Source organism: Psammomys obesus, unplaced genomic scaffold, assembly GCF_907164565.1.
Source record: "Psammomys obesus unplaced genomic scaffold, mPsaObe1.curated_primary_1811, whole genome shotgun sequence".
Lineage (NCBI taxonomy): Eukaryota > Metazoa > Chordata > Mammalia > Rodentia > Muridae > Psammomys > Psammomys obesus.
Genome location: NW_026596046.1, coordinates 34787141 through 34804047, shown reverse-complemented (window position 1 = coordinate 34804047; position 16907 = coordinate 34787141). Strand labels below are relative to the sequence as shown.

The window sequence follows — 16907 nt, the reverse complement described above, 5'->3', positions numbered from 1 at the left end:
GAGAGGAGGATGAGAGGACAGACATCAATGTGTTGGCCTATAATCCCGCACCCGGGATATGGAGGCAGGAGGATCAATAAGACCTACATAAACTACATAAGACCTTGTTGGCATCCTTTTTATCTATCTTATTTTATTGGGGTTTCTTATATCTCTGCCTCATCCACCTCCGTCCCTTCCAACATCCCAACACCAGATAGGAGAAAAAGGTTAGTGGGGAAAGGAGCGTAGTTTTCTTTAGCTACTTCCTGCTGGTTAGGGTTGTCGAGTTCTGTCGGGGCAAGTCCAATCTCTTCATTTCAGGATATCTCCAACTTCTCAGCAAACTGCAAAAGCAACCAGAGCAGCAGGGGGGAGCAGCAGCCCTCTTCTTTCTTGGAGCCCTCCCTCCCCCATTCCCACCCTCACCCCACAGCCCCTCCTGGCTCTAGCATTCATCCCCTCTCAGAGTCCCCAGAATTAAACTCTCTGCAGCTGGCAAAAATTACGCCCTTCTCTGAGCCTGCATGAGGCAAATAGTCTGCTGCTGTGGACAGTCTGAAGCAGCCCCGTATCCCACACCTGGGATTAAAACAAAAACACATTTATATAACATAACTGAGTTATTAAAGACACCAGAACTTTCACTACCAGACCCTGTCTCTAAAACAACAAGGCAAAATGAGAGGTGGAAGGGGGCTAGGCAGAGCTGTGGTAGAGTGCTTGTGCACCAGGCATAAGCCCTAGCTCAATCCCAGTGCTAACAGAAATGGGCAAAAGGCCAGCTCTGGAGGCAGTGCTCTGCAGCTGGAGGTATGTGAGTAAGGCTAGGACGCTGCTTCACAGACTTACCAGTGTTGTGCATCAGCAAAAGAACAAATGTGAAGGCTCATCACACAAGATATTAAGCCACCACTTCCTCCAATGCGCTAGCAATAAGATACAAAACAAAAACAGAAGACAGTGGCACGGCGGCACATACCTTTAATCTCAGCACTCACAAGGCAGAGGCAGGCAGAGCTACAATAGTAAGACTGCTCAAATAAACAAACAAGCCACCAGAATCAGCCTCTCAAACAGAAAAGTTTCTAGTTCAAAGAATTTGAAAGATTAAACAATATGGCTTTAGTGGTTCGAGTACAGTGGTTCTCAACCTATGGGGTTGTGACCCCTATAGGGGTCACATGATCCTTTCACCGGCGGTCACATATCAGTTATCCTGTATATCAGATATTTTCCTTATGATTCATACCAGTAGCAAAATTACAGTTAAGAAGTAGCAACAAAAGACAAAACCTTATGGGTGAGGGCCACCACAACATGAGGAAACTGTATTAAGGGGTCACAGCATTAGGAAGGTTGAGAACCACTAATCTAGTGTTGTTTTTTTGTTCTTTAGAGACAGGTTTTCATTTAACCCAGGATAGCCTTGAACCTGGTGTGCATTGGGGGATGATCTTGAATTTCTGATCCTCCTGCCTTCACCTCTTAAAGGTCAGGATTATAAGCACACCCCACCAAACTTGGTTTTCTGCAGTGATGGGTAGAGAACATGGAACTGCATGCATGCCAGGCAAGCATGCTACCAACTGAGCAATACCCCAGCCACACAGTCTTGGTTTGGTTTTTTTTTTTTTTAACTTTTATTAATTACACTTTATTCACTTTGTATCCCCCCCATAAACCCCTTTCTCCTCCCCTTGTTTTTTTTTTTTTAATATTTATTTATACACTATTCTGCCTGCATGCCAGAGGAGGGCACCAGATCTCATTATAGATGGTTATAAGCCACCATGTGGTTGCTGGGAATTGAACTCAGGACCTCTGGAAGAGCAGCCAGTGCTTTTAAACTCTGAGCCATCCCTCCAGCCCCCACAGTCTTGCTTTCAAAAGCAAAAGATTAGTAATGACCTTAATGTCTCCTTTAGGAACTAGCTAAATAAACAATGGTACAACAAATCATTCAATGGAATGCCAAATGCTTCTTTAAAAGAACGAAATGCTCTTTATGTACTGATCTGAAGCAACAGCTAAAGCAGAGGACTAGACACAGCCTGCTACTATGTGAGAAAGACTGTACACAAACACATAGATGTGTTCATTTACACATACACGCACATATACATACACCTACACACAAGTATCTCTAAAATATATAAAACATACAGGAAACATTCCCTGTAAGCTTCCAGGGAGGGAGCCGTGTCTAAAGGGATAAGAGCCTGGAACAAGACCTACACTCGACATGCCGTACCCCTAAAATTCTTATTCTGTATACACGCATTATTAAAATGCAGATGAAGGTCGTGCCTGGTGGTGGACTCCTATAATCCGAGCACTTGGGAAGTGAAGGCAGGAGAATCAGGAGGCCAAGTTCAGCTGCAGCTGCAGAGCAAACTTGGACAAACAAAAAATAACAAAAGTTTTTACTAAAACAAAATTAAAGCACTCAAAAATATAATTCTTATGCCAAGTGTGGTTGTACACTTTCATGATCCCAATGCTTAGGGGACTAGGACAGGAGAATTGCATTGACTTTAAGACCAGCCTGGGCTACATATTGAAATCTTTAAAAAAAAAAAAAACAGCAAAAAAAGCAACAATATATATATATATATATAATTATAAAGACCATATAACAATGTGGAACAGCTTTCAGTTCAGAAGCTTTATTTAGGAGAGGCTTTTTGTATGGACCAAGATGCACCTGGTCATGTTCCCAGGGCTGGTTCATCTGGTTTCCTGGCCATCCTCACTGAAGGAACAAGATCCCGAATCTCTGACTGCAGCCAGTCACGTCCGTAGCTCTCAGCACTGGCCCACCAGAGCCTGCACAATCTGTTTACGTGTGAGGAAAAGCTTCTGAACAAACAAGAGGGGGCTTTTATCCAGGGGGAAGCCAGGGTGCTAGAGATCTTCCTCTTGCTCAGCTTCCTTCCTGGAGGAAGGTCCGCAGTGAGAAACCGGAGGAAACCGAGACCTGTCTCGGCAGGAAGGAGTCAGGCATCTGCCCCAGCGGCCTGATGCCACAGGTCCAGCCTCTGCTACACTCTGGTTTAAACTCAGGGAGGGTGTTCTCCTCCCTGGCTCGGCCCACCTGTTGTTGGAGGCTCCTCTCCTTCACGACACCACCCCAGTCCCTTCAGAGACCAGCCCTCCACCCCTGACCAACTCACTGAAATCACTTGTCCCTCAGAGACATTTTTAAAAGAACTGCTTATTTTACTTTGTGGGCATGAGTGCTTTGCCTGCCTGCATGCTTGTTTATGTTCGTGCCCAAGGAGCTCAGAAGAGGGTGTTGGGTCCCCTAAGCTGGAGTTAATGATGATTGTGACCTACCACGTAGGTACTGGGAACTGAACCCAGGTTCTCCACAAGAGCAACGGGTGCTCTTAACTGCTGAACCGTCTCTCTGGCCCCATCCCGCCTTTATGTTTTCGATTCCTAAAATAGTCCTGTCTTGACAGGCTGCTGGGCAAATGAAGAAGCATTGTCTCTTTCTACACCCTGTACTATTTGAGTGCTCAGCTGAAAAATGAGATGCCACCCCTATTCATAACTCATTTACCAGAACAAATTACCTGGCTCTGCCCTACTGGAAGGGTGTCAGGAAGTAAATTCCTATCCAGTGTCCAGAGAGCATGAAGCCAAAAATACGGGTGATCATTAATAACTATCACACACTTCCTGCAATTTATTCTGTACCAGGCTCTGAGCTAGGGACCAAGGATAAGTAAATCATGGCCCTCTTATTAAAAAAAATAGTTCTTTATTTGTTTATTTACTTAGACAAGATCTTAGTATGTAAATCACCTAGACCTTCGACTCACAAAGCTGCCTGCCTCTGCCTCCCTAGTGCTGGGACTAAATGTGTAAGGTGTGTGTGTGTGTGTGTGTGTGTGTGTGTGTGTGTATGTATGTATGTAAAATAAGCTTTTGTATTTGACTAAAATAATGTAATGTATCTGACTAAAATAAGTATACCTGTTTATGAAGTACAGTTTACAATGTATCCTATAAAATATTTTAATGTATATATACTCTGTATATACTGATCAGATCAGGGTGAAACATTAATTACCTTTAATATTATTTCTCTATACTGAGAATATCCAAAATCCTCTTTCCTAGCCATTTGAAACACACACTTGGGCTGGATTAAGAACACTTAATTAATGAGCAATTAATTAATCATCAATTAAGAGCACTGTCTGCTCTTCCAAAGGTCCTGAGTTCAATTCCCAGCAACCACATGGTGGCTCACAACCATCTATAATGTGATCTGATGTCCTCTTCTGGCATGCAGGTGTATATGCAGATAAAATAAATAAATCTTAAAAAAAAAAAAAAAAGAAAGAACAGAAAAGAAACACATATATTCTAATCATGCCACCATGCAATAGCAGAGACTAAAGCCTACCTTCCTGGAGACTGACCTCATCGGCCCCTCCTGCCATCTTCCCTTGCCTCTAGTCACCTTTATTTTAGTCTCGACCTCTATGAGATCAAAATTTTTAAGCTTGCAGCTTGTGGTGGTTTGAATGGGATGTTTTCTATATTCTCAGGCATTTGGCTACTTTGTTTGCAGTTGGTGGCTCTCTGTGGCCTTGTTGGGGGAAGTGTGTCCCCGTGGCAGGTTTTGAGAGCCTAAAGTGCCACTTTTGACTTTGAATCAGAAAAGTCACCCATCGGATCCAGTATTAAAACCCTTAGTCCCCAACTGGAGGAAGCATTTGGGGAGATTTAGAAGGCAGGCCTCGAGACAGGAAGTATGTCTTTGGGGACAGGCTTTGAGATTAAAAGTCTTAACCTGGGCTGGAGAAAAGGCTAGGAGGTTAAGAGCCCTGGCTGTTCTTCCAAAGGTCCTGATTTCAATTCCCAGCAATCACATGGTGGCTCACAACCATTTTTAATGAGCTCCTTTTCTGGTGCACAGGCACACAATGCAGGCAGAATAACCCGTTTCCAATTCCACCTCTGTTTCCTGTCGATGGTTCAAATGGGAGCGCTCGGCTCCTTGCTCCCGCCACCATGCCATGCTACTTGCTGTCATGCTTCCTGCCATGATGTACTCTGATCTCCTCTGGAATCAAAAGCCCAAATAAACTCCTGTTAGTTGCTTTCTGGTCATGGTGTTTTATTGCAGCAACAGAAAAGTAACTAATGTAATAATTGCTAGTGAGATTGCTGAATCAGATGGAAGTGTTTCTTTTTTTTTTGGTTTCTATTTTGTATGAGGAACAGTATGATGACTATGCTAATCTACACTCTCATCAACAGCATTTAAGGAGCCTGTATTCTCATGACTGTTATTTTCCTTTGTCTTTTGACACTAGCCGTGCAGATGGACTGCTGGTTTCTCACTGTAGTTCTGCTTTGTTTCACTGATCGCTGTGATGCTGAGTGTTTTATATACCTGTGGACATGCTGCTCCCTTATTTATAAGCCTCTCCATGGCTGCAGCACAGAACCGGTGCAATAATCTTGGGGTTTATATTCTGATGAGCCTCAAAACACTGGATTATCTAGACGAGGCTTTACCAACACCTCTGGGAGACAGGAAGCTGATGTCAGCACATAGGCTGGTTGAGAAAGGAGGGTAATCCTGGAGCTAAGGAAAATGTAAGTTAAGCCGTGCCTACTTCTCAGCCTCCAACTATCAATCAGAAGGCCCATTTCTTAATGCTGGCAATTAATACATTTACACACTTAGATACACGCACAAATCCTGCAGGCCAGCAATAACCCATGAAAGCCAGTTTGTGACACTCAAATCCAGAAAAAGGAATAAGGTTTTGTTTGTCTCTGTGTAGGTCTGTCTATGCCAAAGGTGTCATGCCTAGCTACTGACACATACCTAAAGGGACACGTAAGAGCTGGAGCTGGTGCACAGCTGAGCAGCGTAAGAGACTGTGTGTGTACACTTGTGTCCCTGTGTGTGAGTGCATGCATTCATGTGTTTGAGTGTTGGCATTCATGTGCCATGGTATGTGTGTGGAGGTCAGAGAACAACATCTTTCATCTCATATTTTGCTGTCTCCACTGCATTAGCCAGGCTAGCTGGCCCTGCAGGTTTCTGGTGTGTCCTGTCTGTTTCCCACAGGAACAATGAGTTTACAAATGTGCACTTCTGTCTTAGGGTTTCTATTACTGCAATGAAACACCATGACCCAAAGCAAGTTGGGGAGAAAGGGTTTATTTAGCTTACACATCTACATTGCAGTTCATCATCAAAGGTAGCAGGACAGGAACTCAAATAGGGCAGGAACCTGTAGGCAGGAGCTGATGCAGAGGCCATGAGGGCTGCTGCTTACTGACTTGCTCCCAGCCTTTCTTATAAAACGCAGGACCACCAGCCCAGGAACAGCACCACCCACAATGGGCTGGGCCCTCCCCCATCAATCACTAATTATGAAAATGCCCTACAGGCTTGCCCACAGCCTGATCTTATGTACTCATTTTCTCAATTGTGGCACCTTCCTCTCATATGACTCCGGTTGTGTCAAGTTCACACAAAACTATCCTGTACAGGGGCTGGAGAGAGGTTAAGAGAACAGTCTGCTCTTCCAGAGGTCCCGAGTTCAATTCCCAGTAACATATGTGGCTTACAAACATTTATAATGAGATCTGGTGTCCTTTTCTGGCATGCAGGCAGAACACTACATACATAATAAATAAATCTTTAAAAATAAAACTATCCTGTACAACCACTGTGCCCATTTTTATGTGTTCTGGGATCTGAACTCAGGTCCTCACATTTCTACAACAAACACTTTATCTACTGAGCCGCCTCCTAGACCACGATAGGAGAATTTTTCAACAGTTCACTTCCACTCAGTATTCATGACTGGTCTCCTGTATGCCAAGTCCAGTATGCCAGAGGTATGAGGGAAATCTGTCACAGCTCTACTCTTAAGAACCCTGAATCTATGAGGGGAAGTTATAGGACCTGAGGATAGTTTCCTTAAGAAAAGCAATGGAGGCTGGGTGGTGGTGCACACCAGCTTTGATCCCAGAACTTGGGAGGCAGAGCCAGATGGATCTCTGAGTTAAGGTCAGCCTAACCTACATAGTGAGTTCCAGGACAGTTAGAGCTATACAGACAAACCCTGTCTTTTTTTTTTTTTTTTTTTTTTTTTTTTAAGATTTATTATGTATAGTGTTTTGCCTGCATGCCAGAAGAGGGAACCGATGGTTGTGAGCCACCATGTGGTTGCTGAGAATTGAACTCAGGACTTCTAGAAGAGCAGACAGTGCTCTTAACCTCTGAGCCACCTCTCCAGCCTGAGAAACCCTGTCGAGAGAAGGAGAGGGAGAACCAATGGAAAACAGAATGGAGCAATCATGAGACCAGTTATTGAGCACTGGATCTATGCAATATTAACTCTCATTGCTTTGCCTGTCTTTAAGCCACATAATTCCTCTCACACCTAGGCAGATGCCTTCATACTGTGAAAGTATGGCTCTGAAGGTCAACTCAGCAGCCGCCATGCAGCTATTCCCTTTGCGCCAGGACAGCACAGGCTCTCTTGAGAGGATCGGGAGGTCAGGGACATCCTTGGCTACACAGCAAGTTCTAGGTCAGCCTGGGCTACATGAGACCATTGTCAAAAATCAAGTAAACAAGGCAAGGCATGGTTTCATGCATACTTATAATCTCTACAGTCAGGAGGTGGACCAGCCTGAACTACATAAGAGCCTGTCTCAAAAAATAAAATAAAATAAAATGGAGGAGAGTACTAGTCAAATGAAGCTTCTAGAAAAGTACAAAGCATGCATCAAATTTTTGAAGACCGTATAACTATAAGACATTGTTATATTGTCTCACAAAGATTTTATTAATGAATTGAGGCAAATGTATTAAAACTGGCCACCTTTTCAAAAAATAAAAACCCTTTTTAATGAGGCTCCTAGAAAATGTCAGACTACAGTGCAGCTCTTACTGCATTCCTAGTGAACGGCACTGAACCCTAGAGAGAGGAAATAGCTTTCATATCGCCAAGTGTGGCATCGGGGTCTCAGTCAAAGCTCTGTCTACTTTTCACAAGTTATGGGGACCAGTCCAAGATGGCTCCCAAAAAGCTTCATCTTCTACAGCTAATGGGGTGTTCCTTCCACTTTAAACAGGGCTCATTTATGAGACTACAGAAAGCACTGTGTGGCTTCCAGAGCAAGCTCATAAAAGCCCTGGAGCTCCTAACTTGCCTCCTTCTGACATCACTGTGCCCTTCAGAAGAGTCCGAAGGTAAGCAGCTGAGACTTCTCATCAACAACTAGAAGCAACCAAGCAAGCACACCGGAGTGAGCCCTCTGGAAACTGACCTCCAGTGACAGTTAAGCCCTCTAATGACGACTGACACCTTTAACACAAGCTCTGGTAAGGCTCCAACCAACCTAGGTACATTTCTTCCAAATTCCTGATCCACAAAAAAATGAGCTAATGTGTTCCTCGGTTGTCCTGAATCACAAAGTTTGTTTCACAGTGAGAGCTGACATTCCTAGCCCCAGGGATCTCCTGTAAAAAAAATTTCCCTCTATAGCATTTGTATGCAAGAAGGAACTACCCTTGTCTTTTCCGTAGTCTACAGCCCATCTCTGTTGACGCCAAGCAAGAACAGGTAAATTATCAAACTTGAGGGATTCAACCCAGAAAGGCAAAAATGTCATTTATTTTTTTTTTTAAGACTTCTCCCTTACTGAAGAAAGACCCAGGTCTTTTGAGAATGAGGTAACTTTGTCACTTCATCTGGGCCACACAGATATTTCGTTTCCACAGAACCAAAACGTGGCAAGTAATTACGAAATGGCAGTTTATAACAGTGGAGCGTCTCCAAGCCGAGAACAGGTGTTAATGGTCACCGGACGCCTTCTGTAGAATGTGACCTTTCATAGTGTTTCCTATCGATCGATCCCTGAGGTAGCTGGGAAGACACAGGAAGCAGTAGCTCAGAGCTCTCCTCGGTCATGGTCAGTAAACCACAGAGTAGTTCCAGAATCCAGTTCTGGGGACTCAAGTCAGAATAGGATCATTCTATCAAAGGACCATTGTCCCTGGGTGAGGTGAGTGCCCTTCAGCTGGGGCTGTCCTCAGAGATTAACTCGCACTTGAAAGTCTCCCTGAAGGCCACAAGGAAAGATGGCATGACTTCATCCACAGTGACGAGTCTCTGAAGCTCTTCACTCAGAGAAGTGACTCCTGCCCCAACCAGTCCACAGGGCACAATGTGCTCAAACCACGTGAGGTCTGTACAACAGTTCAGAGCCAGGCCGTGGGATGTGATGTGTCTTCCACATCGGACTCCTGCAAGACAAGACAAAATATCTTAAAAGAGCTATACTGGACGCCCCCCCCCCCCCCCGCTCCCCACCGACCCCCTGGGGCCGTAGGATGCCTCTAGTGATGAAAGGTAAATGGGCCTGGGCCAGATCCCTTGGAGTCTGGATGGGTCAGATGGGTCCTGAGGCTAAGACTACTGGTGGGGGTGGGGGTGAGGGGGGGCTGTGGTCACACATCAGCCACTCTTATTTTCGAGATTCTCGAGATTTTGAAATTTGACATCCTGTCCTCGCGTTGTGAGTCACCGGAAGTAACCGGGCAATTGATGCCCGGTGTCTCTCCATTCATGAGTGCGGAAGCAGAGGACTCACTCTTCTGCCCCGGAATATTAAATATCCGACAGGCAGGTCAGCGGCATTCCGAGCCCAGAGCTCCTAGGGGCTGATCCTGCCCGGGCTCCGCCCGGGCTTGCTCACCGATCGCGCAGATCTTGCGCTCGCCTAGCCAGACGCCGGTGTAGGGCGGCGGCCGCGCGCGGGCGCCCCGCAGGCCCCGGAGCTCGCACAGGCGCACGGCGCACGCCTCCAGCGCCGCCACGTGGGTGCGCAGGCGCAGGCCGAGGCGCCGCAGGTCAAGCACCGGGTGGCAGAGCAGCTGGCCCGGGCCGTGGAAAGTGGCCAGGCCGCCGCGGCCGGTGGAGCGCACCTCGGCGCCTAAGGCCCTCAGCCGCGTAGTCTCCTCGGGCGTCAGGCCGCCGCGGAGCCCGCCCGTGTACACCGGCCCCGCTGGCTCGCACACCAAGAGCGCGCCCGCCTCGGCCCCCGACAGGGTCCCGGGGCGAGGGTCGGCCTGTAGCCGCCCCAGCCAGCGGTCCTGCCGCGCCAGCAGCTCGGGGTAGTGCACCCGCCCGAGCCACACCAGCCGGACCGCGGGCGGCGGCATCGCGCGGGCGGCGGCGTGCGTGGGCCCCGCCCTCTGTCGGGTCTCGGGGCGGGGACTCGGGGCCACGCCCCTGAGCTGCCCCTCCGCGACGAAGATCCAGTTCCTGCCTACCCGAGTGACCTGGAATCCAGCAGGACTGGCCTTATTCACCCATTCGTTCCAATAATCATTCTTTAGTATGTGCTGCGTTCTTCAGGCCCAAGTCCTAGGTGCGTGAAGATCCAGCTCTGGGAGCTTAGGTGTTCACAGCTGACAAGCTAGTATTAAAGCTTTATAGTGGGTGGAAAGAACAGAATTCAGTAATACGTTTAGTTCCTCGAAAACAAAAAGGGATACTAGTGTGCAAAGCGATTTATTGTGGGTTGGTGTGGGACGTAGCAGGTACTTCAAGATATATAAGACACGACAGAAACAGGATTAGACAGCGGCTGCAGTTGAGCAGAGAAACAGCTGCATTAGATTCCTTCCTTACCTATTCCCCAGGAATGCTCTGAGTATGGCCTGAGTAGGATTATTCCAGGTTAAAATAAACGGGTAGAAATGCAGATCCTGCATTGAAGGATCACGGCCACCGACTTGGAAGGCACCGTTACCTTTGTAGAGGTTACTTTGGTCGTGGAGGGCTGAGCTGTGAGGGGAACTGAAATATGAGTCAAGGGCAACCCATTCCTAGACGCTGAGGGAAAAACAGGACGGGGACTGGAGGCCAGAACGTAAAGGATAATTTGTGAAAGAAGCCAGTTGGCCCAGAAACCCTTCCCCACCTGAGCTTCATACAAGAGAGCATGAGCCAGGAAAACAAAACAACAACCCAGAACTACAATTGGAAAGGTGTCATATAAAACTCCTAAGAAGGGTCCTGAGCTCACTCCCCAAAGCTTTACTTAGCTCACGAGCCCACTCCCAAGAATGGTCCTTTCTTGATGTTACCTGGGAAACTGGGGTTCCTTCTTTTGGATTCTTAGTTTTTCTTTTCTTTTTAATAACTAGTCTCTGTTCCTAAATACATCGCGTGTCTCTGGCGCAGTCCTCTGACCTGGGACGTAAAGACTCTGCCCTGCCCACTAAGCATCTCCCCCCACCTTTTTAAATTTCCTGTTCAGATGTTGGCCTAACGCCTAAGCCTGCTTCTCTGTAAGGTGGGCTTTCTCACTCTTTCTCTGTTGCCTCCCACCTCTGTCACACTGCTTCTTGCTCACCTCCTCCATAGCAAAAGGCTTGGCTTTTTCCATTTTCTCCCTGCCCACTCTGGTAGAGGCCAGGTTTTCAACTTGCTTGTCTGATTGTTTTTCTCCCAGGTTCTAATACAATTTGACTCAATTTGTTTTAAAATTATTTTATTAAGGAGAACAACTCAACTCAGTTTGTTTTTTTAAATTATTTTATTGAGGAGACTAAGAATCCAAAAAAAGGATTCCCAGTTTCCCTGGTAACACCAAGAAAGGACCTAGACCACAGCATGTGCTGTGGCGTTGAGCTAATATGCTGCTCAGAAGGGGTGAGAGGGCTGTTGTTAACAGTTTTTCCTGGGCTCTTGAAAAGCTTGTGGCCTCCACATGGCTACAATATCTTTTTGAGTGGCGAGACTTAATACCAGAAAGAGACAGAGTCAAAGTAATCTCCCTCTTCCTGGCTGCTTTTCTAGACAAAAAGGCAGCCCCCCCCCCACAAGTGTGTGGTTAGAGTACATATGAATGTGTGGGGCTAAGGGTGGAGTCTTGCAAGCATGAATATGAATATGAATCCTCATGTAGTTGGGAAATAGTCCTGGCGTAACTATCATGACAGGAATGAAGATACACTATAGAGACACTTGAGCCCTCTTTGGCTATCAGACCACCAAAAGAATAGATCCCAAAAAATCATATTTCTCAAGGAATCATTCTCATGCTGGAAGAAGGAAAAGCTGATGAGGAAGTTTGTCTCCCTGCAAGAGATCTCACACAGTCTGAGCTTTGTCAGACCACCTTGCAGGAGAGATTAGCTAAACAGTGAGGGGTCAATGCTGTGTGGGACCATACCTTGCCCAGGACTGCCCTCTGTTGAAACCAAAACCTCATGTCAGGACCTGAGAGGCGGACTTGGTGGAGAGGGGCTGGTAGAGAAAGGTCACTGGACTTCTCTGTTCTTCTCTCCTATGTGTCAACATTACTTTTCACTTTCACTTGTCTGTTTAATTGGCCTATTGAGAATGGGTGGCCAAGCCTAGCTTTTTAGGGCCATCAGGTCTCAGGCTTTGAGTCTTTTTGTTGTTGGGTTTTGTTTTTTGTTTGTTTGTTTGTTTGTTTGTTTGAGACAGGGTGTCATTACATGCTCTGGCTGTCCTGGAACTCACTATGTAGACCAGGCTGGCCTGGAGCTCACAGAAATCCTCCTGCCTTTGCCTCACAAGTGTTGGGATAGACGTAGACTCTTTGTAGCTCCAGTAACACTGGGTGTGGGTGGGGCAGGAAGTAGAAAGAGGAAGGATGGGATAACGACCAGAATGAGGCTCGATGCCCAGAATTAACGAGGTGGACAGACTGGCATGGGCACACATACATAACAGTAGGTTTCAGAGCAGATGACAAAAGTTATGAGTCATCAATGTGGGGATGTGGTTTAAAAAATAAACACAACATTTATATAGCCCAAGGGTCGGGGAGAAGAGGAGGACCTGGGAAATAGGATTACATAAGGCCCCGTTCTGGAGCGCCTAAATCTTATTAATAATTATGTGTATGATTTGGTCCCTGTAGAAGATGAACTCAGTGTTCCTGCCCTAATGCTTGCCCTGGTGTGAAGCAGAATAAGCAGGAAAGCCAGGGATCTGGGTTCATCTTCTGTCTTGCACTGTGTATTTGTGCTCCCTTGGAGTAGGTAATGCAGAGTTTGATTCTTGGATCCTTTTCTCCCCTAACGTCTGGCACCTATAGGACCTTAGAAAACATTTACAGAATGAAAGAACAACCAGTTAAATAGTTTGTGTGCATGTCATTGAACTGAGACCCTTCACTAGGGGTCATGGCAGCCTCCAAGCCCCTGAATGAGCCCAAATTTTCATGACTGAAGGCTATCATCACTATAAAGTGTTTACTCATGGCATGCCAAATCCAATCTACACCCACCAGGCTCAGCTCGGAGCCTGCCTCTTCCGTCATGCCTTCCATTCTATTTCCCTCAACGCTTTGTCTGAATCTTTGTTGACTCTAATCTACCTAGGTTATCCTGAGCTGGAGTCATTACCTGCCCCTTGCCAGTCCCATGATCCTAGAGCAGAGCAATAGCTAGCACTTAAATAGTATTTGTCATGTGCTGAACACTCTAGAAACTTAAAAATTATCAATGCATTTACTATCTGCTGTGGGGCTTTGGCAGATTAGGTTGAAGTCTGACATCTCCAGATGATAGCCATTTATTTGTGCTCAGTCTGTGATGGTGGACTCCTTTTTCTCAGCAAAGCTCTAAAAACCAACCAATTTGGGTGACCCCAGGGCTTTTAAGAAGCATCACATATTCCTCAGGGCAGACTACAGGCCAGACCCTTTCCTGAGAAGAAAACCGCTCCAACAGCCATCTGGGAATTCCTAGAAATGTACCATCCTGCTAAGGAGATCTTAGTCTTAAGCAGTGACCTTCAACTGTACCTGGAGATTTCCCCCTCACCCCTAGGATAATTAAGTACTGTATTTTCCTTCTTGTGATAGGACCATGCTACTGCATGGAAAATAAGGCACTGTACCATTACATGCAAATCAAGTATCCCTGAACCCTGACCCCATCGAATCAAACACATTCACCCTCGAAATCCCTCCTGCTGCCCAAGGGTTATAAATCCCTGATTTCAAATAAATGTGTGGACTGGCCACCTGATATCATCAGCCTTCCACCATGACCATTCTGAGATTTGTCATTTATGTCATTTATCCTCCCCGCCCTTTGCCCCCCCCCCCCCCAGCTGAATGGGTCTCACCGAGCCTGCTCTCCAGCCTGCTGGGCCTGGGCCTTGTGGGGCCTGGGCCTCCACTTCAAGCCCACCACCAGGCATGGGCTTTTGCCTGCACCTCTGCTGTAGTTACCATAGCAGCTTAATCAAGAACTGGAATGCTTTGGTATAGGCTTTGGAACTCCCAAGTTTCCACTGCCACTGGTGTTCTCGTTCTAAAAGAGCTAAACTGTAACACTCTGGAAAACCTTTCCACACCCCAGCCTAGTACTCTAGGGCCTCTCCATAAAGCACTCTAGCTGCTCCTGAGAGAACCAGAACCGCTGTTCTCCGTCCGGAAGCCGAGTTCCAGGCCCCACCGAACAGAGAACAACAGTGTCATGAGAACATTATGTCAGAAATATAGATGGACATGTCTATGTCTTTCCACATGTCAGAAGTTATTTAATAACAACAAATTCACAAGCTACATTGGTTTTGTTGTCTGCTATTTGTATTTCCAATTTCCCTTCATAGCTGGCCAAGGCAAACAAGGGTTCTTTTATTTTTATCTTAACTACTAGTCTTAGCTCTCAAATCCCACATTACACATCACACAGTGAATCTCTGTGGATGTACATATACAGGCAGGTCACTGAATGGTTACAAAGGGTTAAGGCAGCCATAGTGGAGTTCTGGAGGTTCCAAAGAGGCCAGATACAAAGAGAATCACTGAGGGTGGTTAGGTAAGGTACTCATGAACCCAGATGAAGGCACTGGTCACTGGTAGCTGAGTCAAGACAACCCTCAGGGTCAGGTTGAGCCATCCAGGCAAGGTGTGGGACTGTGGAGGTCATAGAGGTGACAGGAAGGAGCAGGTCAAGCAGATGGATGGATGGATGGGCAGCCAGATGGACTGACAGTCAGTGGGGAGTAACCCAAGCTGAAGTTCAAGGAGTTGGGAGCTCTCTGTCTGTGGTCTTTCGGCAGATACATCAGGTGGCCAGAGAACAGTGGTAGAGTCTTCCCCTTTGTGGGGTCCAGGCAAAGGTGTTGAACCCTCCTTGATTTGCTGTGTTTAACACATCCTTGGGTCTGCTTTTCCTGATATGCTTGTAATATGCCATATATTCCAATAGCTCCAATTTATAAGTTTTTAGGACAGCACCCCTTCTTTTCACTTCTAGATGTAGATTATTTATCTGTCTGTGGCTTGTGAGTGGTGCCAGACAGATGGTTTATTTAAATGCCATCCTAACTCTATTTGCAATCAAAGTGGAGTCAAATGCTGCTTGTAAAATGGAGCCTCTCGGGGCAAAAGACAGGCTGAAGAATGTTTGTTTTACACAGTATAGATAATGGAGTAGGGCACCGTCTGATGCGCACAATATTTTAACAACCCATAAAGTGGATGCTAGCATGGTCCTCATTTAACAGTTGAGGAAACTGAGATTTCTGGAATCTGACTTACTTGCTTACCATCGACCCCCAGAAGGTAACAAGGGGAATATTCAAATCTAGGTGGCCAGGTGCCAGAGCCCTTGGCTTTAATCCTCTCTAATTAATCTTTAAATATCCTGTCACACACACACACACACCTTGTTTTGCACATAATAGGCAGAAAATGTTTGCTGGGTAAATGAATAAATAAGTAACTATAGGAAGATGAGTGCCTAAAGGGAATGGAGTTGCTCTGAGTTTTTCGTGACTATTACACCTCAGCCTATGCTGGTACATACATCCAGCATACTGAAATACTGCCCTACCCCACACCTTGCCATCCCATAATAGGTGACAGAATTCAAAATATGATTTTTCTAGATATGGTGGCCACACCTGTAATCTTAGCATTTGGAAAACTTAGGTAGGAAAATCAGGGACTACTATCAATTGGGAATACACAATTAGTTTGATGCTAGCGACATGAAACCTTGTCTCAAAAAACAAAAACAAACAAACAAACAAAAAACACCTACAAAATAAAATAAACGAAAGACTCCTTGTCTTCAAGAAGCGTCCAATCTTTGGGCAGAGATAGACCCATCCACAGACAATAACAGTGCAATGCACAGGAGAGGGAGCCATAAACTTTGCCCAAAAGGTCAGGAAACATGTCTTCATCAACAGGACAGAGTGAGGATCCCTTCAGATCCTGACCTACAGTGTGAGGCAAACAGCCTGCTCTCTTCCCTGCTGGCTGCATCCCTACCATCCGGCCCCAGAATCATCTATGGTCTGAATCCTAGTGTTCTTGCTGGCTGCCACACCCCTAAACTGAACCCATCCCTGCCCCATGCATTGTGTCCATTGATCCTGACCCTTCACAACTACCTGAGGCACACAGTGAGGTTCGTGGGACCAGATTCTCCTGATCTTCAACAGTTGGCCCCAGCCTCAGGAACTAAGTAGGCACAGGTCTGATTAAGCAAGGACAATGCTAGAACGACCTTGTATGGATCCCCCAGCTCTTGCTGGGCCTCTGCTGCTCTGTCCTTACAGAAGATCTAAATTGGTTTGTAGTAATGGTCCATCTCCCAATCAAACCATCCACCATGTCTCTCATTTAAAATCGATGGCTGTTTGAAGTACAGGAAGAGAACTCAGAAGATCCCCTTTTAGCCTCTCCCTCCCCATGCCAGCCTTCAAGTCATTTTTTTTAAATTTAAGATTGCTTGACTGAACATGATTTTGATTCAGTTTATATTAAGTGTATGAATGTTTTGCTTGAGAGTACATATGTGTACCACCGCATGCCTCCTGCCTGCAGAGGGCAGGGCATTGAGTGCCCTGGAACTGGAGTTACAG

General features: G+C 46.2%; 1 protein-coding gene across 1 annotated transcript; it reads right to left on the bottom strand.

Annotated features, from left to right (window-relative positions):
• Positions 1-6159: 6159 nt before the first annotated feature.
• Positions 6160-10198, bottom strand: Lipt2 (lipoyl(octanoyl) transferase 2). Its single transcript, XM_055623594.1, has 2 exons — positions 9733-10198; positions 6160-9280 (listed from the first exon to the last, which is right to left on the bottom strand). The coding sequence occupies exons 1-2, from the start codon at positions 10196-10198 to the stop codon at positions 9051-9053; spliced, it is 696 nt and encodes a 231-aa protein (XP_055479569.1). The 3' UTR covers positions 6160-9050.
• Between the last annotated feature and the right edge of the window lie 6709 nt (positions 10199-16907).